This window comes from Cnephaeus nilssonii, assembly GCF_951640355.1.
Source record: "Cnephaeus nilssonii genome assembly, chromosome: 14".
NCBI lineage: Eukaryota > Metazoa > Chordata > Mammalia > Chiroptera > Vespertilionidae > Cnephaeus > Cnephaeus nilssonii.
Genome location: NC_137085.1, coordinates 2,896,140 through 2,919,871, shown reverse-complemented (window position 1 = coordinate 2,919,871; position 23,732 = coordinate 2,896,140). Strand labels below are relative to the sequence as shown.

Sequence of the window (23,732 nt, the reverse complement as noted above, 5' to 3'; positions counted from 1 at the left end):
ATTCGAGACACATTCTTCTGTACCTGGAGACCAGGACAGCACAATTCTCTGAATTGCCTCAGTGGCTCCAGATAGTGTGTTTCCGTTGACTCAGTGGTCCCAAGACCCGAAACCATAATTATCTTTGTAGATAACTAACTTGTTTAATTTAGCTTCTGTAACTGCTTTTTGCAAACCAGGTTCCTCATTCCAAACCTAAAGATGTAATCAAGACCTTTGTGATACCTGCCTATATAAGCCTGGTGTTGCCACCATTTCGGGACTGGGAGAGTTGGAGACATTACTCCCTCTCAGGTTGCCAGCTTATTGGTTAAATGACTCATTAATTTGGTCTTGCGTCCTGAGTATTTACTCAGGGGGTACATTACAACAGTCCACGGTTGGCATGTAAGCCGTGAAGTGCAGGTCCGTGGTTGTGAAGCTTGCTCCGTGGTGAACTCCTCACCCTGAGCCTTGTGGGTAGTTGAGCAGTTACCGATGATAATGGTGGGGGAATAAACCCACTAAAGGTTGGAACTAGAGGACAAACTAGACCAGGTTGGTGGTCCCAAAAACACTGCACCAATCACCTGGGCAGCTAGTAGAAAGTGCAGATCCCACTTTGCATGTGAGGCACCATTATAGTATCGAATTAAAGTCGTGATAATGACATTATAGTTATGTATGAGAATCTCTGTTCTTGGCAGATACATGCTGAAGTGTTTGGGGTCAAATATAATACTGTCTTCAGATATTTTCAAAATAATTCAGCTGTGTGTGTGTGTGTGTGTGTGTGTGTGTGGTGAGAGGGTGTCTTTGACTTGGAAAACTAAATGGCCCTCTCGAGCCTGTCACTTTTTAAAAAAAAAAAAAATTATTTATTTATTTATTTATTTCAGAGAGGAAGGGAGAGGGATAGAGAGGTAGAAACATCAGTGATGAGAGAGAATCATTGATTGGCTGCCTCCTGCACGCCCCCCACTGGGAATCAAACCCGCAACGCAGGCGTGTGCCCTTGGCTGGAATCCAACCTGGGACCTTTCAGTCCACAGGCTGACGCTCTACCCACTGAGTCAAACCAGCTAGGGCGAGCCTGTCACTTTTTAACACCAGGGATTACTCTTGGGGTTTTCTCACGTCTATTTAAGAAAAAATCTGAAAACGTCCGCTTTGATGGCCGCCAATAGTTTCCTGAAACAAACAAACAAGGTCCACATGGAACCGTTGGCGTCCCGTCGTCATGGAGACAGGCCATTCCATCTTCCCTAAGGGGTGGTCTTGACTTTCTCTCCTTCCCGGATCCGCGGCGCGGCACCCAGAAGATGCCGTGAGGAGCCAGAGGGACCCATGTGGGCCGTTAGGTCTCCTTGGAACGAGGAGGCTGCCGAGGGAGGTGCGCCCCGCTCCGGAGGGAGCCCGGAGTCTGGGGCGCACCCCGCGGTCCAAGTGGTGGGGTCCAAGTGGTGGGCTCCTCGGGGCTCCGCGCGGGGCCCCAAGCTGGGAAGCGCACCGGGTCCAGCCCCGGGTCGACTCCCCGCGACCCCCAGGATGCCAGAGGCCAAGAGCTCCCGCCCGGACCCCCTGCGATGGACGAAGCAGCCGGTGCGCCGCTCCGTCAGCCAGATCTGCCCGCCCCCGCGGCGGCCCCTGACCGTGGCCGACATCCGGCCGGGCATGGAGAACGAGAGGCTGGGGGTCGTGCGGGATTCCATGTTTCAGAACCCGCTCATCGTCAAGGTGAGAGCCCTTTCGAGCTCGCCCCTCACTGAGCGCCCGTTCGTCCGGGGGTGCCCGCGTCCAGCCCTGGCCCCACGGCCCGGGTCCCAGCGCGGCGCTGGGGGCTCCCGCTCCGGTCCCCACAGACCTGGGCCCCCATGCGGTCACAGGCGGCATCCTCTCTGAGCCTCAGCTTCCTCATCCTCGAAGTGGGGTGATAAGGGCACTCATTAAAGGGAGCGATTGGGGAAACTGAACAGGGTGAACCCCGGGGGACCCCTGGCACAGCCCCCTGCCACGCGGCGAGCCCGCCATGCTGGCCGCTGCTATTACCCGGGAGCCTGCCTGGAGCCCACGGGGTGACAGGTCTCACACACCCAATGTCCTTACCCCCCAGTGGGCGCTCTGTGCCTCCTGGGAGCCCCGCTTCTCGCGGTCATTTCCTCTCCATCGAACTCTGGTCAGAGGTGCGACCCTCAGAAACAGCGCGAGTCCGGGCCCTGGGCGGCCGACTGCCGGGAGCGGGGGACCGAGGTTTCTCCCTGGATCGCCGCCCCCTGCACGGCACTTCCCTCGTTTAGTCTCGTTTCTGGGCTGGTGGTCAACCCACACCCCACGCTTTCCCGGGCCCCAGGCAAAGTCCAATGGAGGTTGGCTTTGGGCCGCGGTCCGTGGCAGATCCACCTTGCGCCGCTGGAGGGCAGTGTGCCTTTAAAAATGCGCAGCTGCCGAAACCGGTTTGGCTCAGTGGATAGAGCGTCGGCCTGTGGCCTGAAAGGTCCCGGGTTCGATTCCGGTCAAGGGCATGTACCTTGGTTGCGGGCACACCCCTGGTGGGGGTTGTGCAAGAGGCAGCTGATTGATGTTTCTCTATCATCGATGTTTCTAACTTTCTATCCCTCTCTCTTCCTCTCTGTAAAAAATCAATAAAATATATATTTAAAAAAAATACAATAAAATAAAAATAAAATAAAAATGCGCAGCTCCAGCGGTGGGAGGTGACCGGCGCCGCGGTAACCATGGATTCAGTAACGAGTAGTTACCTGAGCTCCAGGCCTGCTTGGAGCCTAGACTAGAGGCGTTTGTGGGTGGTCTTGTTTGGGGGTCCAGGGAGCCTGGGGTTTCTAAACATCGCGCTAGAACTCGCTGAGTTACTTGGTTCGTCGGGACGCATGGACTCTCCTCTTGCCTCCCCTCGCTGTGTGCCTGGCTCCCCAGCCCGGGAAGCAGCTTGTCACCCTGGGCCCCTTCCCTCACACGCCAAAGTAGAACAAGACCCTCACTTATTTCAGGGTGACAGGGCCAATCTGAGCGGACAGATGGGCCAGACAGATGGGGTTCACCATTCTGGGATCAAGGGGAGAACCAAGTCCCCCAACTCAGATCAGCCACTTTAGTGTTAGGTCATCGCTTTTACCCGGGCATCACTCTGGGGTGTTCTTACCGGCATATGAACTGGCATGTTGGAGTTACTGTTCTCCATGGTGACTCAGTCATGTGTGATGCCCATTTACACACATCTATCTATATATGTAAAAGCCTCAGCGACCATTAAGACCAGTCAACCGAACAACCGGTCAACCGGTCACTATGACACGCACTAACCACCAGGGGGCAGATGCTCAACGCAGGAGCTGTCCTCTGGTGGTCAGTGCGCTCCCACAGCCAACCTCCCACGGTTCCTCTCTCCCCCTCTCACCCCTCCCCCTGCCAGCCAGGCCCAATCGACCCTGATGGGTCGGGACTGGGCAAGACGGCCCCAATCGGCCCCGATCACCGGCCAGGCCGAGGGACCCCACCCGTGCACGAATTTGTGCACCGGGCCTCTGGTATATACATACACACATTAGACATATATATACATTGTGTACACATCTACACATACATGTGTATATATACAGAATACATACATAATATAATATAGGGGTGGGCAAAACTAGGTCTATAGCTGTTCCTATGGAAAATAATACAATAATTAATAAATTACACAAGGATAAACTCTGTTTCATGGACTCACAACTGTAAACCTACTTCTGCCCACCCTGCGTAGGTATGGAAATCACATTTCCTTCCTTTTCTCCTTGTGCTTGCCTCACTCCACTTCGAGATCAGCATTTGGCCTCTGGGTGGCGCTAGCTGCCCGGCTCCCAGGACAGATTCCACCTCGCTCTGCGCACCTGCGTTTAGGTTGGGGATTGCAGATGTCTGACTGAGGGCCAGGGGCTTGTCTTCAGGGCGCGAGATGAGGAGATGAGCGCAGGACTGCCCTGGCGGGCGGTGGCTGCGTCCCTGCGAAGGGGGGCTGTGTGCCCTCTCACTGAGGCCAGGGCGCCGGGGCCAGCGGGCCTTCCCTTCTCCTTCCTCCCCCAGTTCCTGATGGGCTGTGGGTACTTCCTGCCGCAGTTCTGACATGTCCACGCTTCAGCGCTAACCGCCGCCTCGGGCCTTTCCACCCCAGCCGGGCCCACGTGCGCTGGGAGCCTGAGAGGGAGAAGGAGCCCTGGCCGCCGCCTTTGCAGCCCCTCTTGCAGATGGCACCGCGGCGCCTGCGGTAGAAGCCCCGTCCGGCTCCCGGCTCCCGGCTCAGCAGGATCACCACTCCAAACAGCTTCCTATATAAAAATTTAAATTACAAACAAACTTTGGGGTTTTGACTTTCAAGAAAAGAAGAAGATTGAAGGTACTCAAGATTGTGGAGCCTTTTAGAAATCTTAAAAAAAAAAAAAAATCGGGCCTTACCCAGTGTGGCTCAGTGGATAGAGCGTCGGCCTGCGGACTGAAGGGTCCCAGGTTCGATTCCGGTCAAGGGCATGTACCTTGGTTGTGGGCACATCCCCAGTAGGGGGTGTGCAGGAGGCTGCTGATCGATGTTTCTCTCTCATCGATGTTTCTAACTCTCTATCCCTCTCTCTTCCTCTCTGTAAAAAATCAATAAAATACATTTTTTAAAAAATCGGTTGCTCACGTTTCTTTTGGGGCCTGGCTGGTGGCTCCTCAGGGTGGCACGCAGGTTGTGAGTGTATTTAGGTTCTAAGTCTGAACCTGAGGGCCGCGTCTATAGGGAAGGATATAGCCCCTTAGCATCGGCACTCGCTCCACCCTCCGGGGCCGTTGCTCGGGCTGTGTTCTCCGGTGAACAGGACCAGGCTTGCTTTTCATCTCACACGCACGCCACCTGATCAAACCAGCGGGGCTGTTCCACAGGCTCGGAGTTTACCAGGACGATGCACGCCAGTCTGTCAAGAACAGGCCTGCAGGCCTTGGCCGGTTTGGCCCAGTGGATAGAGCATGGGCCTACGGGTTTGATTCCGGTCAAGGGCACGTACCTCAGTTGCAGCCCCTTCCCTGGCCCGGGCCCTGGTCAGCGCGCATGCAAGAGGCAGCCGATCAATGTGTCTCTCTCACATCAATATTTCTCTCTGTCTTTCCGTCCCTTTTCCACTCTCTCTAAAAATCAATGGGAAAATATTCTCAGGTGAGGATTAAAAAAAAAAAAAAAAAAGAACAGGCCTGCAAGAGGCCCAGTAACCAGGCGAAAAGTGAGAAACTCAGACGCCCACACCCGCATTGCATCTCCAAACGCTCGACAAGGCTCTGCCTCGTTTAAAACCAAGCCAGCAAGGTGATTAGCAGAACTGACTTAACCAAGCGGGTGTTTCATGTGGTCCCCAAAACATGGAATTATTTCCCGTTAGAAAGAGCTTCTGCTCTGGTGTCTAAAGTGACGTGCTGTTAGCCAGTTCTCCTGCAGAGGCGAATTTCCGGGAAGAATAAAATTAAATAGAAGAAGAACCGAGCTTGCCTCTCCCCTCCCCAGAGTTCTGCAACTCAACATACGCCTTCAATCGCGCAGAGCCTGTCAGCGCGCACGCGCCCCGCAGCTCAGCGACGCCTGTCAATCCAGTTCTGGGAGAGACGGCTTGGTTTGCTCCCTGACAGCCTGGAATCTTCTGTCGCCCTGGAGAGGCAGCCATGTACAGGGGAATTGATTGAATCGAGCCCCCCTCAGAAAGTGCAAATGATCACGGCTGCCGGTTTTTTCCATAATTTATTGATGCTTTTGTTTTCTGTGGGGGTTTGTGTCACAAACAGGAAGTGCATGCACTTGTAAAATAGAGTCATCTAACCACATCGGAGGGGCTTGCAGACAGCTAGTGGATTCCTTTTTTTGAGGAGAGGCAGGCCCGGGGAGGGGAAGAGACTTGCGGGCGCCACTCTGACCGGTCACAAGGTGGGATGAGATTCTGGCTCCGGGCTCCCAGCCGCGTGCTTTTCGGCCCACAACACACTAATTAATTCGGGGCAACCCAGACTGGGTACACAGTGCAGCAGGCGGTCAAATGTTGACCCGCGAATCTGATGCTCACATTTCACTCAGCGCCCCTTCCAAAATGACTTCTACTCATTTCTCGTGGACTGTTGGCAGCTAAGAAATGCTTACCGAGTGTGTACTAAGCGCCCAGCACCTTCCCAGGCTTCCTTGGGGGCATAGAACCAAGTTCAGAACTGAGCCCCTGCCCAAGAAGGAGTTAACTATTTAGCTGGGGAGACGGAGTTTGTGCCGTGTATACTTCATGCACATATATAGTGCATATATATGGTGCTTACCACAGCACCTGCCTTAAAGGAAGCTCGCAGGAGTGTTAGCTCTTATTCCTGTGTGTGTGCACCCCCTGCGAGTTCCAGAGGAGCTGCCTGAGCCAGAGGGTTGATTGGAGGGGCGGGCGCCCTGAGCAGGTCTCAGAGGCCTGGTGAAGACAGGCCTGGCTGGGACCTTGCAGGGTGCAGATCACTGAGCCCCTGGGGTGCACCTTCTGCAGATCCCGAGTCCACAGGTTCCACCCCAACTCTAGTGAGCTTACGAGACTCCGTGCCGCCGCTGGGCCCGTTACCGCTATCGCCACGAGGAAGCACTTACTTAGAGCCAGTGGGTTCGGATTGGATGCGCCCCCAAATTAGGAACCTCGTCAGGCCCACGAACAGCCTAACGTCTGCGTAAATGTCGATGCTGGTGAACATGAACGCCTAGAGCCCATTGCAAAGCGGGCGGCAGCAAACCAGCCTTTTCCAGTAAAGCGTGAAAACGTTACACTCGGCTTCATCCCTTGAAGAGACGAGACTGCCGGTTGCCTGGCGCCTTTTACATTCGGTTGCGATGTAACAGGAGAAATGAACGGGGAGGAAGGGGTTAAAAGTGGCTGTCCATCCTGATGGCCCCGCCTGGGTGGCCGGCCAGCAGGTAGGTTTGTTTTTTGGGGAAAGCGGGGGTTCATCTATCCTTGCCACTTACCCTCTCGGTCCTGGCTCTTTCGGAACCAAAGCCTCCCCTCTGGGCGCAGCCACATCCTCCGGGCGCGCCCAGGGCTGGCCGCCTGGGCCACCGCAAAGGCTTCTCAGGGCGTCGCCCCGCCTCTCCCCTCCAGCTCCTGGCCGCGCTGTTTCTTCCCTCAGCCACAAACAGAGCCGTACGCCGGTGCCCCCCGCCCGGAGAGAAAGGCCAGCGCAGGGTGGGCGGCGGGCGTGGAGCGGGCGGCCCGAGGGCGAGGCTGGCTGTGCCGCCCGCCGTGAGGTCACTTCCCGTGAGCCTCGGTTTCCTCTGTGAACGGGCTGACAGCAGCGGGCACCTGGCCACGGAGCTGTGAGACTGACTGAGACGGCCCCGGGCGCAGGCCCCGGAGGCACGTCCTGCGCGGGCAGTTTGGGTATTTCCCGGGGCCAGGATCCCATGGTTCCTTCCCCGTCTGTTCCTCCAGACAGCCTTCTTATTCTCACCCGCTGACGCTGAGTAAACACTATCGATCTGAACTTCCAAAATAAAATTGTAATGACGCCCACCCACCCCGGTGCTCCCTCTTCCCCCGTGGTGTTCTCTCAAAGAATGTGGTCACCCACCCCGTCCCCGTGTCCTGCGCCTGTGTGCCCTGGAGGAGATGGGTGCGCCCTGGCGACAGGTGGACGGACACCCTGCTCTCCAGCTCTCCCGAGAGTTCCTGGGCAAGTGGCCTGACTTCTGAGCCTCAGTTTCCTCCTTTGTGAAGCACGAGTGCCTACTTCCCAAGGTGATGGAGACGGAGGAAACGGACTCCAGCTCGTGGAAGAGATTACGATGGAATTATTATAGATAGAGTTATGACAGATCCTTCTAGAATGAGACCAGTGGTCCTTGGTTGAGGGGCAGTTTTGCTCCCCAGGGAACACCTGCCACATCTGAAGATTTTATCACAACTCGGGGGGTGGGGTGCGGGGTGCGGCGGTGCCACTGGCATCTAGTGGGTAAAGCCGGAGATGCCGCTCAGTGTCCTCAACGCCCAGGACGCCCCTCAGATAGGGAATCATCTGACCCAAGTGTCAGTGGTGCGACGCTGAGGAAGCCGGAACCGGAAAACAGGAGCACACGGAGGATTCGCTATTAGTTCACCAGGCCCCAGGGGCTCTGAAAACCTCAGGCACAGACTGTAGAAATGAGACGTTCAGTTTTCATTGCTCCTCTCTCCATTGTTTGCTTCTGTGCCCCCCTCCCCCACAACACACACACACTTAACGGCTATTTTAAACCCTGCTCCTTTTGAATCCATTTCCTCGCCCTCAGTTGAGGCTTCCGTAAGTCTGCTGGCTTTCGTGTAGGCTTGTCTCCAGCCTCAGCCACGTTGTAGTTTAAAAAATAAAAAGCGTGTCCAGCACTCCCTGGAGGGTGGCCCAGGAAGGCGCCGGGGAAGCCAAGGGGCACAGGGCGGTCTGTGGCGTGATCTGGCTGGTACAAGCCTGGTTTCCCTGGCCACCACCCAAGGGCTGGGCTTCTTTCTCCGCAGCGTGAACTCCTCTGAGACGTAACACGGAACTGATTTGGTTACACCAGGAATTACACTCCGGTGGAGGGCCCCACCGCAGCCTGACAAGTCGCCGTGGCAGTAAGCGCAGCTTTTCAGGGAAGCGGATGAGTGCCCTTATAAAGAAAACAGCTGTATTCCCCCGCAGCGTAAAGGCACAAGCATCTCAAGGCGCTTCGGTCAAGAGACTGACCGACGTGGGTCAAGAGCAGAAAGATCCACACGAGCAGCGCCCCGCGGGGAGGACGCCCCCCCCCCCCGCCCCCCGGGACCATCGGAGGAAGCGCGCAATGAGCCCAAAGAGGCGCTGCTGAGCTTTTCTATGAACCAAACAACACACATTTGGGAGACCAATGAGCCAGAGCGGCAGGACGGATGCCTTTGTGCAGATCAAAATCGTTTGTGTTTGTCCAGAAGAGGGAGCGAGGAGGCTCCGAAGCGCTTTGATTCCAGGGGAGGGCGTCCGTGACAGGCTGCCCGCTCGCTGCCAGGGGCTGGCCATGCGTCCCAGCTGCATCGGCGCAGCGGAGAGAGAGCCCACAGAGACGGGGCTCCCCAAACCCAGGCGGAGAGGGGAGCTCGTGGCCGTGACACCGCGGTGCAGAGAACTAGAGCGGTCACTGCTGGCCGCTTCTACCGAACGCAGTGCTCTGGGCCCTGCTGCCGCGTTACACTCCGTCCTGGTGTCCCCGGGTGTGGGATCGCATCCCCTCCCCTGTCTCCCGAGAGATCACCAAGGCAGAGGCTTGGCTGTTTGTTTGTTTGTTGGTTTGTTTATGTCGGCATGCCGAGTGAGCCCATCGGTCAGCGAGCGCCGCAACGTGCAAGGTTCCGGTGGGAACGCAAGAGGGTTAAGAATTTGTCCCCATGGAGCTGTGGGCTGGTCAAGGCAGAGCCAGCTTGGCTCAGTCAAACCAGCAATCACCGTGATCACAGGTGGAAGGAGAGGGGGTGAGGGGCGAGCGTCAGCGAGAGGAGCGCCCGGCTGGGCTGTGGGACCGGTGGGCTCCCTGGGTGGACAGGAGAGGGAGGGCCCCCTGGGGCGACGCTGGCCTGGGCGCGAGGTGTTTTCCGCGGGCAGCGACGAGGCTAGGATTCTGTGAGCGCGCTGTGGGCGCTGCGGGGTCAGCAGGCCTTTTGGATCACCTCCTGTGTCCCAGGCTCAGACCTAGGCACCGAGGCTACGGGGGAAGCCAGCCTGGACGTAGGCTCTGCCGTCAAAAGGACGAACAATCTCGTAGACACTGGCATAAGAACAGACAGCAAAGTAGTACAGATGAGGTGGCCGCTGTCTGCCCGGATCATGCTCACCGGCAGGTCTCAGACCAGGTGGCTGCAGCCGAAAACTGACACAGACCAGGAGTGAGTGAGTGCAGGGGCTGGCGAGGTGGGGCAGAGGTGGAGCCAGGTTTCGTATGGCCTGAAGCTGAGAGACCAGAGACATGGACAGCAGATCCCGGGGCCAGCGCCTCCCTCCCTGCCCTGACGGGACAGCGGGCCCACAGGACACGCCCGACGGCAGGACACCGCGGTGCGACCTGGCCATCGCCAAGGCCGCCTCTGCTGGGCGGGGTGCGCTCACTGCCTCCGGCTTCCTACCAGGCCACATGTTCCAGGGCCCACGGACGGACGTGCGTGATGGTTAGGGCGGCTGCGATTTGCTTACTTTTTGCAAGTAAGACCAGCCCCAGACTGTCAGGCTCCGATTGTCACCGGGTCGTTAGAGGGAGCCTGCCGGCGTGCCTCCTTGTGGGGGCGGGGCCCCCGGGGCGCTGGGCTCCCTGCCGCCTCCCAACCAACCCTTTCTGAGCTGTAGGGGCTGCTCTCTGCGCAGGCGCCAGTGGGCATAGGTGCCGAGGTGTAAGCGGGTCTTTCCGGCTCCCCCCTTCCGGAGGGGAGCGTCTGTCTGGCGTCTGAGGGCCCGTCTCTCGGGCAGCGGCCTGCTTTCTCAAGGCGGATCCTCCCAGGCCGCCTGGCAGGTGCTCGGGGACCTGACTTCCCCCGGCGTCGCAGGGATGGGGGGCCGGGACGCTGGGCTTCCCGGGAGCGCTGGCTGAGGACCCTGTGGCCAGCTGACACGCCTGCACCAGCGGGCAGCTGCCCTTCGTGGAGCCCCTGTGTGCCTGGCCCTTCGTGGTCATCACCCCCTGAAGTCTTTGCAACAATCCTGGGAGACGGGGCTAGCGTCATTCCCATTTTACAGATGGGGAAGCTGAGGCTTAGAGAGGTTACACGAGTCGCCCTCAGTCATCGGGCTGCCGCGGGGAGGAGCCAGGCTTCCGGCAGCTCCCCACAGCCCGAGGGAGGCCATAGCTGCTGTGCAAGTCAGAAGAACTCTGACGCCAGGGCCCTGTTTGCTGAGTCCCGCCAAGTGCCAGACTCTCACAGACATGCTCTCAGCTCTGCAGGGTCCATGTTCTGAGCTCAGAAAGGCTCAGCAACACGCTCAAAAGTCACACAGCGGGGAGATGGCAGAGGGCAGGGTCTGTGCGCAGCCGCGGCGTGTCACGGTCCTGACGGGTTGGCCACACTGTCTGTCGCCCCAGAGCCTCCCTGGTCCTGACGGGAGAGAGGAATCCAGGTCATCTCCATCCCTCCAAAGCACCCACTTCCTCAGAGGTGCACGTGCTGTTCTCACAGAGCCTACGGCCTACCTGGGCGCACACGCACCACACATGCACATGAACCACATATGCCTATGCACAGGCACCATGTACACGCATGCACAAGATGTGTACCATGCACACACATGTACCGCACGCACCACACATGCACACGCACACCCACACGTGCAGATGTGGTCCGCACAAGGCTGAAACAATGGGACCAGGCTGGGGTCAGTCATGCCGGAGAGTTAGGAGCGTGAGGGACGGCCGTGGCCGTGGCCCGGAGTGTCCGGAAAAGCCCGGGAGCTGCTGGGAGGCCAAGCAGGACTCAGCCCCGCGGAGAGAGAGGTCCTCTCAGATGCAGAAACGCCAGACGAGGGAGACGCCGGGTGCCCGGAGCTTGGGTGTCCGAGGGAACTGGAGGAGCCTGATTGGGGGAAGGCCTCACGGGCGGCTTACGGAGTCCGCGCGTTCGTTTTAAGAAGAGACAAGACCTACAGAGAGGGGCGTGGACACTGCGTTTCCCACGGCGCGGAGTTTAGGTTCTTCAAAACGTGTGCGTCTGCGGGCGGGGCCAGGATGGCCGGGGGCGAAACTGCCACCCAGGCTGACCAGGGTGGCCTCAGCCGTTCAAAGGGAAGGGGTCCCTCCTCCCCCCCCGCCCGCCCCCACGCCGCCCCACCTCCCTAATCAGTGAGAGCAAATTGTTATCAGATTAGCGCCAGCCCTGAAAAGCACAGTCCGGCCCCCTCACAGTTAGTTAGCATTTAGATGGCCTGGGCCGGGCCCACACAACAGGCATCAAAGCCGGCTCCGGGGCGGCTGGGGGATTAATTTCTTTAACCAACAGGCCTGATCTGGCCCAACTCATTACCCTGCCTCGTCAGTGTGGCTGGGAGATGCGATTGAAGATTATAGCGTTGAGGCCCGGCCCTGCTTTCCACCGAGCGCAGGGCTGTTGAGTGGCACATTCTCCCTGCCCGCCAATGCTCAGCGGCCTGAGGTTCTAATTCTGCTTCATTTAAACTTCATCAACTTTTCCAATCAAGTGGAAGGATCGAGATGGGCTCTGTGAGCAGAAAGGCCGCTTCCCTTTGTCCCGTAATTTATTCTGTTTTCTCCTTTCCTCCCCCCGCCCTGCTTTCTCTCGCCCGCCTCGCTCTGCGCCCCCACCAGGCCCCCCTCCTTATCCCAATGCTGAAAATGAGATTACAGTATTTAAATGACTATGATAATCAATCCGGGGACCCGGAGCTGAGACTGAGGTTAATTTTTCTTCGCAGAACAAAGGCGCGCGGTGCCTCGGGGACGGGAAGGGGCCGCCTGGGCGCCTGCTGGCGTGTGTCTCCCCCTGAAGCTGCGGCTGAGGGCGTTTCCTTGTTGCTAACCAGGCACCGGGTGTGATGCTGCACGGTGGGCGGCAGCGCCCAGGAGAACAGGAATGTCATTTTGAACTGATAAACAGCGAACGGCCTTCAATCAACTATTTTAATGGGGGGAAAAAAGTCACTTGTAAGATAGGAGTCCAGAGCTAATGAAAGGGTGATCATTTACCTTGTTTATTTTTAAAACCCGCGAGGAATCACTTCCCACGGCGTTGGAACGAGTAATTGCAGCCACGCGGTGGCCCCTAAACTTTGGAACAAAGAGCCTCGTCACTCAGGCGGACTCCTTCCTGGCAGCTCTGGCGGCCGTAAAAGTTGAGATTTTGTCATGTTCCGGCTAATTGGAAACAGGGTCATTATCCATTGAACACCGACAGGAAAGGGACTTGTTGGGCTGGTACCTGTAGCGCGCGAGCTGGTACCCGCCGGCCCCCGCCCTCTCCCCCCCCACCACCCCGGCCCCGCTTCTGAAACAGAGAGAATCAAAATATGCAGATTTCTTTGTCTCCCTCTGCTAGCTCGTCAGGGCTGTTTTACACGCCGCCACCCAATGCTATCTTTTATTTGTGTCAGGAGAACGGAGTTGACAAGTTCCGTGTACAATGCGCGTTGGCGAGGCACATGTTTCATCCCGGGTTTGAGCAGGAAGAAACCGTCTTTCCACGGAACGAGCAGCAGCATTGGGGACGGGCTTCTTAGGGGAGCGCGGGGCTCCGAACCTGATCTGCGCACAAGGTCCAGCGAGGTCTAATACGTTTGTTACAAAGCAGGGTTCGGTTTCCACATGCAACCCTAGTTGGGGGGGATGAGAGCCAAGGTCTTCCAGCAGGGGTGCCTAATGCTGCACCCCCCTCCCTCCCCGCCCCCCGCCCCCGAAGTTGTTTTGGGCTGGAGAACATTGTTCCTCCTCCAGAGTAAAAGGACTGTTTCAGGCCCTTTAAGCTGTGGGCGAGTCTCTGACAGTTCTCTGCATTTGCAGCGCAAGGTGTTTAATAACCACCCTCGTCTGAAGGAGCAGCAAAAACCATCAGCAGCCTTATTGGTGAAGAGTGAGCCCCCCCCCCCCCCATCTCCACTTTCCGTCTCTGTTTACCTAAAAAAGGAGACTCTCTCGCCCTCTGTGCTACCAAATTCATGTGGGGCAGCGGTGTACGGTGACATTTTTCTTCCTTATAGCAAATATTGACTCACCGTGGGGAAATTAAAACTCCATTAGGCGCCGCTCCCCGGTACAGCGGCTGCAGCACGCCATGGAGCTGCCATTAATTGGGCTCGTCCTCGGGAAGGATGTAGGGAGGGCCGAGGGAAGGAGAGGAGATGGGTTCAAACTGTAATTCCTCACAGTGACACCGCCCCACCAGCCGAGGTGATCATTACACGCTATTCGTCTAAATGTAGAGAAGCGCTGCCTGATACGATGATGAAATGTGCCCACACCCAGAGCCCGCAGCGAGCAGTTTCCAGGCTGGGGGTATCTGCCTGCGGGTGCCAGCCTGGCCCAGATGTGGGCGACTCAGGCCTGGCCTCCCCGGGCACAGCACTGATTCTGCCGTGGGGGCAAGACTTTTCCTCCCTGAGATGAGACGAGATGCCCCTCTGCCCGCCACTGCTCCCTTTCCAACGCGAACGCTCTGGCTTCCTGCCCACCGTATCCCCTGCCCACCGTCTCCCCTGCCCACCTCCCCTCTGCCCACCGTCCCCTCTGCCCACCGTCCCCTCTGCCCACCGTCCCCTCTGCCCACCGTCTCCCCTGCCCACCTCCCCTCTGCCCACCGTCCCCTCTGCCCACCGTCCCCTCTGCCCACCTCCCCTCTGCCCCCCGTCCCCTCTGCCCACCGTCTCCTCTGCCCACCGTCTCCCCTGCCCACCTCCCCTCTGCCCCCCGTCCCCTCTGCCCACCATCTCCTCTGCCCACCGTCTCCTCTGCCCACCGTCCCCTCTGCCCACCGTCCCCTCTGCCCCCCGTCCCCTCTGCCCACCGTCTCCTCTGCCCACCGTCTCCTCTGCCCACCGTCCCCTCTGCCCCCCGTCCCCTCTGCCCACCGTCCCCTCTGCCCACCGTCCCCTCTGCCCACCGTCCCCTCTGCCCACCGTCTCCCCTGCCCACCGTCCCCTCTGCCCACCGTCCCCTCTGCCCCCTGTCCCCTCTGCCCACCATCTCCTCTGCCCACCGTCTCCTCTGCCCACCGTCCCCTCTGCCCACCTCCCCTCTGCCCCCCGTCCCCTCTGCCCACCATCTCCTCTGCCCACCGTCCCCTCTGCCCACCGTCCCCTCTGCCCCCCGTCCCCTCTGCCCACCATCTCCTCTGCCCACCGTCTCCTCTGCCCACCGTCCCCTCTGCCCACCGTCCCCTCTGCCCCCCGTCCCCTCTGCCCACCGTCCCCTCTGCCCACCGTCCCCTCTGCCCACCGTCCCCTCTGCCCACCGTCTCCCCTGCCCACCGTCCCCTCTGCCCACCGTCCCCTCTGCCCACCGTCTCCCCTGCCCACCGTCCCCTCTGCCCACCGTCCCCTCTGCCCCCCGTCCCCTCTGCCCACCATCTCCTCTGCCCACCGTCTCCTCTGCCCACCGTCCCCTCTGCCCACCTCCCCTCTGCCCCCCGTCCCCTCTGCCCACCATCTCCTCTGCCCACCGTCTCCCCTGCCCACCTCCCCTCTGCCCCCGTCCCCTCTGCCCACCATCTCCTCTGCCCACCGTCTCCTCTGCCCACCGTCCCCTCTGCCCACCTCCCCTCTGCCCCCCGTCCCCTCTGCCCACCGTCCCCTCTGCCCACCGTCTCCTCTGCCCACCGTCCCCTCTGCCCACCGTCTCCCCTGCCCACCGTCCCCTCTGCCCACCGTCCCCTCTGCCCACCGTCCCCTCTGCCCACCGTCCCCTCTGCCCACCGTCCCCTCTGCCCACCGTCTCCTCTGCCCACCGTCCCCTCTGCCCACCGTCCCCTCTGCCCACCGTCTCCTCTGCCCACCGTCCCCTCTGCCCACCGTTTCCCCTGCCCACCGTCCCCTCTGCCCACTGTTCCCTCTGCCCACCGTCCCCTCTTCCCACCGTCCCCTCTGCCCACCGTCTCCTCTGCCCACCGTCTCCTCTGCCCACCGTCCCCTCTGCCCACCGTCTCCCCTGCCCACCGTCCCCTCTGCCCACCAGCAATTCCCGTGGGGCCCACCTGAATCCCATTGCGACTCCCCTGCTCCTTCTCAGCTCTGGCGATTTGCCCCTGCTTTGTGGCTAGGACCGCCGTGAGGAATGACTGAAACCTGCGTGGCCAGAATCGGAGGTCGAGGCGCCGGCCCGGGGGCTCCTTCTGAGGCCGTGAGGTAGGACCTGTCATGGGCTCTGCCTTGGGCTTGTAGACGGCTGTCTCATGTTCACACGGCCTTCTCCCTACATGTGTGTCTATGTCTGAATCCCCCCTTTTTCTAAGGACATAGGTCATATTGGATTAGGGGCCCACTTTACTCCTTTATGACCTCATCTTAACGAATTGCCTTTGCAATGACCCTGTGGCCAAATCAGGTCACCTGCTGAGGTCCCTGGGGTTAGGACTTCAACATGTGACTGCTTTGGGCTTGGGTCCTGGTCCCTGGTCCATGAGTTGCGGTAAGGATAACAAGGTGACCCCTAGAGTGGCACTCGTCATGTTGAACTTGAGGCCACTCCCTTGATGGGGTCATGGAGGTGGCATTTAGAGCTCGTGGACCACTCATGAATAAACAGCCATGTGCTATCTATGGTACTTTCGTCTTGTCATTGGTATTTAAACCTTAAGCATAACCATCTGTAAGATACTCCTTGAGGTCATATCTTACACCATACTTCTTTTCCTTTCCTGCAGAGTTATTTATCCATCCATCCATCCACTCACCATCTATGTATCCATCCATCCTCTCTCCTTCCATCCATCCATCCATCCTTCCTTCCGTTCTTCCACCCATCCATCCATCCCCCCATGTATCCATCTATCCTCCCTCCTTCCATCCCTCCATCCATCCATCTACTCATCTATCCATCCATCCATCCATCCATCCATCCATCCATCCATCCATCACCTATGTATCCATCCATCCCCCCTCTTTCCATCCATCCTTCCGTCCTTCCTTCCTTCCACCCATCCATACATCTATCCATCTATCCTCCCTCCTTCCATCCCTCCATCTACTCATCTCTCCATCCATCCATCCATCACCTATGTATCCATCCATCCTCCCTCCTTCCATCTATCCATCCATCTATCTACTCATCTCTCCATCCATCCATCCATCCATCCCTCCCTCCCTTGATCCATCTGTTGTTTTAGTCAACAAATGCTTTAGTATTGACTGAATTTCCACTTATGTGCTAGGCACTGGACTAGATGTTGGTGAGCAAAATCGGACATGATCCCTGCCCTTGTGGAACCCTACAGTCTAATCGGGCAGATGAGCATTAATGGAAGAATCCAAGTAAATGTAGGATTGCAGATGTAACAAGAGTGAAGAAAGAGCAGCTCATGGTGCAGTTAATTGGGAGATTTCACGTGGCTAGGAGTGGGGGTCAGGGACGATTTCTTGGAGAAAATGAACATTGAGCTGAGATTTGAACTAACCAGGAAAGGAATGGGAGGTGGGGTGGAGGAGAGAGACAGGGCACTTCGGGCTCCTGGCAGAGCATGTGCGAAGAGCCTGGGCGGGAGAGAGTGCGGTGACCCCCGGCACTGAGCAGGGCTGGCGTGGTTGGATGTGGTGGGGAGAGAGTGGGGAGAGGCAGGGCTGTGTCTACTGGGCGGGATCATGCAGGGCCTTGTTGGAGGCCGGTTGTGGAGTCTGACCTTTAGCCGAGAGTCCTGGGAGCCACGGGAGGCCCGTCCCCACTGTTAGCATGCACATTCAACTGTCTGTGTGTGGGTTCCGTGTGGGCAGGAACCAGGTCTCCTTCATGTCTTATCCCCAGTGCCCATAGCTCTGGGCATAAAGTAGGTGCTCAGTAAACGTTTGCTGAACGCGTGAGCAAAGAAGCGGCTGACCGAGCTTCCTCGTGAACAGTCAGCCGGGCGTTTCCAGGAACGCCCCGATTTGTCTTCCAGTTCAAGGTTAAGACACTGCGTTTTAAGGTTATCGACGGGCTGTTCTCAGAAGGAAGGCACCGCCGCGTGCTCGGTGGGCGGCACCGACGCCCCTGCCTTGTGGCCTGGGGAGCCATGTCTGAGGGAACTCGGCGCCAGTGGGAAGAGGTCTGTATCAGCAGCACATGCTCCGGCCCCAAGCGCCGCAGAGCCCCATGGAGGACACTGCTGGGGGCGCGGGTGGTGTGGTCGGCCTGTTGGCTTGAGCATTTAACAAGGAAATCAAAGGGGGGGCTTGGGAGGTGCGCCCCCACGGAGCGCGGCCATTGCGCCAGGCGCCCAGGGAAAGAGGGAGCCCCTGGAAGAGCTAGAAGGAGCTCTGCTGAGGGGGGTGCTGAGCCCCTGGCAGCCCAGGAGAGCGTGCGAGTCATACTTGCCTGCGGAGAGGAAGACATTGGTCCAGGACTCGTACCCTGGGCCGGTGGGTCCCTTCTGGGCCGCCTCCTGGGGGTGCCGTGGGCCGTGGGGATTTGTATTGTGTTTGCACGCCGACAGGGTAATCCTGGGAACAGCGGGGCGCAGGCGACCGGGCAGGCTTCCAACCCGGCTGATCAAAACAACCCTCCTCTCCCCGAAGGCTCGGGAGACAGAAAGAGCGGGCTAATGAAAACGTCAGCGAGATTGCCCCCTTCCTTATTTATTTACTTAACGCGGCCACTTCCATCTCGGGTTCAGAGAGAGAGAGAGGAGAGAGAGAGAGAGAGAGAGAGAGAGAGAGAGAGAGAGAGAGAGAGATTGCAGAAATTTGCCGGAAGCCCCTTTCCCGATCCTTCGCTGTGCGGCATGGCGCGCGGACCCGCACTCTCCTCCCCAGCTGTGGGTGATGACAAGAGTCTAGGAGGAGGGGTGGCTTGTGTTCGCTTTGGAGCAAATGAAAGTGGAGGAGGCCAGTTTGCTATGGACGCCTCGGCCTCCCGGGCGGTGGCTAGTCCCCGAGGGGTGCTGAGTAAGACAAGGTCACTGCGCTCCAGCGGCCTTCACGGTGATCCTGGCAGCGTCCGGTTCTGCCGAGATGACGAGAATCCAGTTAATAGGGCACCTCATGGAGCCCGCGTGACCTGACCCTTCAAGACCAGGAGGGCACCCCAAGGGCCGCTTCATTTCTAACCCTTTCATGCTTGGTGCTGTCAGCTAGCGACTTCATCAGCACCACTGCCCACCAGACCAGTGAGAGAGAGCGAGAGCGAGAGCGAGAGTGAGAACGAGAGAGAGAGAGAGAGAGAGAGAGAGAGAGAGAGAGAGAGGGAGGGTTCAGCCTGGTGTGGACTTTGCCGCGTGGGCCTTTAATGCCGGCGAGCCTGAGGTCACGGTACCCAGAGGGTGCGTCTGGGGCTCACCATCCGTCAGCAGCAGATGCTCACCCCCCGGGAGACTCGGGCAGCGGAGAGCGGCCGGCCTGGTTGTGGACTTGGTAGGTGCGTTCGTCTCCTGTGGCTGCCATGACAACCACCACAACTGGACGGCTCGAAACAGCAGAGGAATATTAGCTCTGGAGACCAGGAGGCCGGAACCAAGATGCTGCGGAGCCCTGGGACCTTCCCCGCGTCGTCTGGCTCCTGGCGCTCCAGGCGCTCCTCGGCTTGGGACCGAGTCGCTGCGATCCTGCCTGCGGGCACGTGGCCTTCTCCTCTGCATCTGTACTCTCCTTCTCTTCCTTAGAAGGACACTCCCTTTGGAGGTAGGGCGCATGCGTTTAACCCAGGATGATCTCATCTCAAGGTCCTTTCACTTACTACGTCCGCAGAGACTGGTTGTCCAAGTGAGATCACATTCAGAGGTTCTCGGGCATATCTTTTGGGGGCCACCATTCCGCCTTCTTAGAGTTGGGTCAGAGAACGTTGTATTGGTCAGTGGATCCGGTCGATGGAGTGAGCATGTCCCACTCTTGCTTCGAGAGAGGATTTGTGCCCCGCCTCTTTTTTCACGGCGTGAAGACACATGCAGCGTGACCGTTAAAAAGAGAACATTCAGAAGAGAATTCGGCTTTTAGAAGACCTTGGTCACGACCATGTCGCCATCCACCATTTCCAGTGGGAGGCCTCAGTGCTGTAGGAGAGAATTATGAAGAGTTCCAGCAACGGGGAAATGCTCATGACAAAATAATGATCAGTGTGTGTGTGTGTGTGTGTGTGTGTGTGTGTGTGTGTGTATGTTGCGGCGGGAAGTGGGGGGGGGAGCAGAACACAAAATTCTACCTCTGGTTTGGTTACAGTTTTGCAAAAAGTATTTTTGTCCATGAACAGGGCCTGGCGGGAACTCTGAAAAGCGAAAACTGGTAACAGTTATATATGGGGGGGGGGGGGGTGGATATTCTAGGTGACTTCCCTCACCCCTATTTTCTTTCTTTCTTTTTTTTAAAGAACTCTTTTTACACACACACACACACACACACACACACACACACACACACATACATTATTGATTTTAGAGAGGAAGAAAGAGGGAGAGATAGAAGCATCAATGATGAGAGAGAATCATTGATCGGCTGCCTCCTGCACGCCCCCCTACTGGGGATTGAGCCTGCAACCCGGGCATATGCCCTTGACCGGAATGGAACCTGGGACCCTTCAGTCCACAGGCCGATGCTCTATCCACTGAGCCAAACCTGCTAGGGCCCCACCCCTCTTTTCAAATTCCTGTTATGAGGATAATCACCATCACCATCATCACCGTCATCACCATCATCACTATTCATATCATCATTATCAAGATCATCACTATTCATATCGTCATTATCAACATCATCAACATCATTCAATGAGAAATGTCACTATGATCATCAGCAACAGCAATAATAATAATAATAATAATAATAATAATAATGGCAGCTCACATTCCCTGCGTCCCCTCCATGGTGTAGCACTAGTTTAAACATGGATTCTCAAATGAAATCCTCACAACAGCACAAGCGTTGGTACCATTGTTACCCCCATTTCACAGATGAGGAAAGAGAGGCTCAGAGAGCTATAGCAACTTGCCTGAAGTCACCCTGCTAGTGGATGGTGGAACCAAGATCCAACCCTCAGTCGGGCGGATGCCAGAGCCACGCCTGGGTTCCCATCGACCCGCGACCGACAATCATGATTGGCATCGAGAGCATACGCGAGGGTGTACACAACGCCTTTGCATTTATCGTCTCATTTGCTACCACCCTGCCAGGCTGTCATCACTGTCATTCAGGGTCAAGGAACCTGAGACCCCGCGCGGCGACGGGACTAAGATCCCACAGGTGGCGGGAGGTGTTGTGGTTGTTGAGCGAGGGCTTGGGCCCCGCCGGCTTTGGGCTCCCTGGTCTACGCACCGTCCGCGTCGGGGCCGCACTCCCTCCGCACATCTCTCGCCGTGTGGCACTGCTGATGCCGCCTGCGTGTGCTCCCAAAATAGCTGCTGAGTGACAGTCCAGCCGCCGTGATTTGAAGCTGGCACAGACCCCTGTTTTCATCACTGTCACCCTTCTCTCCTTGCCCCTAACCACCCCCCACCCCCCGTGACCCCCTCTGCATCCTAAGCACGCAGCACCAGGCTCTGTGGGACCTCCGGCCTTTGTTTTCAAAGTGACGCGTGGAGACTCTCACCCCGTGACCATGCCACTGGCATCGCTCCTTTGGGAGGAGGGGAAGGAGGGGCCGGCTCCCCTCAGACAACTCTGCTCATTATTTACGCAGACAGGAGATATTTCGGGAGCTCCGCACGCCACTCTGAGTGACAAGGTGTGTTTCCGCGGCGCGAGGTGCAGGGAGACGGCAGCGAGGCTGACAGCCTTTCATGCGCGGCTGCGGTTCCTCGGAAAGGCGGCGTGTTGTTATTTTGGAAGTACAAGGTGACCGTTCATTAGCTGTGATTCGAACCGAGTTTACATGCTCGGAAACACAAAGGCGGAGGGAGCCGCGTGCTTCTTTGGGGGCCGCAGGCGCCCCCTCCCCCTCCCCCGCCTCCCCACCGCACAGGAGAACGCGTCCGGCACTGAGGGCTGCGCATCCGAGTGGACGTGTTTGCTTTGAAATGACAGCTTCCCTGGGAATCATGGGAAAATGTTGCCGGTCGCCTTCATCCTCCTCCCCAGGGGGACCAGCGGGTGCTCCGGCTCCCGATGCGGTGAGATCTGGGGAGACAGACGACCCGGGGTCTGACGCCCAGACCCACGCCGGTGGCGGGGCTTGGGGCCCGGCTGCCTGGACGCGCTCCTCTCAGCGAGGGCGACAGACCACAGCACCCGCGTCCCTGAGCCCCGGCTGCAAATGCAGAACCCAGTGCCCCCCCAGACCTGCCCCCAGAATCTTCCACCCAGGCACCTGTGTGCTCGTTCCAGGTTGAGGAGAGACGGCCAGAGCACCCCCCACACTCCGCCAGGCCAAGGAGCCCTCGGCTGCCCCGTCATGCATTTATTCGGCACACGTTGGTCTGGCATTTGCTCTGTGCCAGGAGCCAACTTAGGGACAGGAACCCGGGAATAAGGTAGAAAAGGCCTCCGCTCTCCCTGGGGAGCTTGCAAGGCAGCAGGGAAGCCAGCGTGGAACAAAGGACCCCCGGTGGGTAGATTCCAGAACCTTCCTCACCTGGACAGAATGGCATTCGCATCTCAATGGGACCGTAACTGGCAACACTTGTCCGAGTGAGAAAAACACCCCGTGTTCTGGTCGCGCTGCGTCCCTCTGCACAACCCCATGGCCAGTAGGCGAAGTCCATGTAACATACCACGCACCAGTTCAAGTGTACGGTCCGGGGGCGTTTGGTGTGTCCCCAATAGTCACCGTCTCCACCGCTCCGGTTCCTAACGCTTCCATCAGCCAGGAGAACCCTGTGCCACCGAATACCCTCTGGCCAGCCCGCTGCCCCGCCCCCCGCTCCGCTGCCCGCTCCGTAGTGTCTGTGGGGGACTGACAGGACGTGATCTGCCGTGTCTGGCTTCTCTTGCTGAGCATGTTTTATTCGCTGACGGACACTGATGCTCGTTTGAAAGGGCTCCCTCAATTGGAAACTGGTCTGCCTGCCCGGGGGAACCTGCTCATTTGAGATGATTACATTATCACGATGTCCGTCGTTGTCACTTAGTCTGTGAGCTTCACGTCGGAGCGTCACCTGGACGACAGGACTCCTGGGCACACGTGAGTGGGAGCCGTGAGCGCCGGAGAATCACCCACGAGGGTCCGCCAAGTGTGGGTTTTGCCCCCGTAGCCCGGCATGAAGTCAGCGGCAGTTCTGGGCATTTCCCCATTTCAGTCCATCGTCCCCGAGTTCGTGCAGCAGCCGGCCGGTCGGAAGCCTGGAGTCCCAGTGAGAGCTGAGCAGCCACCAGGCGAAGGGCTCCCCCCGCCCCTCCCTGGGTTCTGAAGGCACCCCCCCCCTTTCCCACAGAGAGGGGCCTCGCAGCTCGGGGGAGTCAGCTTGAGAATGACAGGCCGGGCCCACGCAGACACGCGAAGGAGGCGTCTGTGAGGATGAGGCGCTGGGGCAGCGTCCCGGCCCAGGAGACGGGAGCATCTGCAGCCGTGCTGCCCGGGGACCAAGCTGCGGGGGGGGGGGGGGGGGGGACCGTGCTGCCGGGGGACCATGCTGCCGGGGGACCATGCTGCCAGGGGACCGCGCTGCCGGGAGACCGCGCTGCCGGGGGACCAAGGCCACGCCGGGCCGGAGCTGCCGATCCACAGCCTGTCATGTGGGCAGGAGGTGCTCTCTCTCCTTTGAGAACCGCCTGACTGGCCTGGAGATGTGCCAGGGAGGAGGGACGAGGCGAAGTGAAGAAGCCGCACGCGCTCAGCACATCCTCCCGGATGGAGGCTCCCGGGCGCAGGTTTTGGGGTGCGGGGGTCCGAGTCCTGCGGGCTGGCTGCCCTCCGGCCGGGGGCTGCTGAAACGCTGAGGTGTCTGGATCCACTGGGAGCTGCGAATCATTGTTGCTGCTAGGAAAGCACGGGTTTGTGCAGGTCGCCGTTTTGTTCGTCTTTTAAAAAGTATTTTAAATCTTGGTGAAATACATGTAAGAAAATTTGCCATCTCACCATTTAAAAAATATTTTATTGATTTCAGAGAGGAAGGGAGAGAGAGAGAAACATCAATGATGAGAGAGAATCATGGATTGGCTGCCTCCTGCACGCCCCGCATTGGAGATCGAGCCCACAA

At 58.3% G+C, this 23,732-nt stretch overlaps 1 protein-coding gene across 1 annotated transcript in view; it reads left to right on the top strand.

The window, feature by feature from the left end:
- Positions 1-1,527: 1,527 nt before the first annotated feature.
- CFAP77 (cilia and flagella associated protein 77) overlaps positions 1,528-23,732 on the top strand; it is a gene marked incomplete at both ends in the record, with an annotated part of 93,252 nt that continues 71,047 nt past the window's right edge. The window contains one exon of the mRNA XM_079791236.1: positions 1,528-1,716. Within this exon, the coding sequence (XP_079647362.1) occupies positions 1,528-1,716 (189 nt within the window). The remainder of the gene's footprint in view (positions 1,717-23,732) is intronic.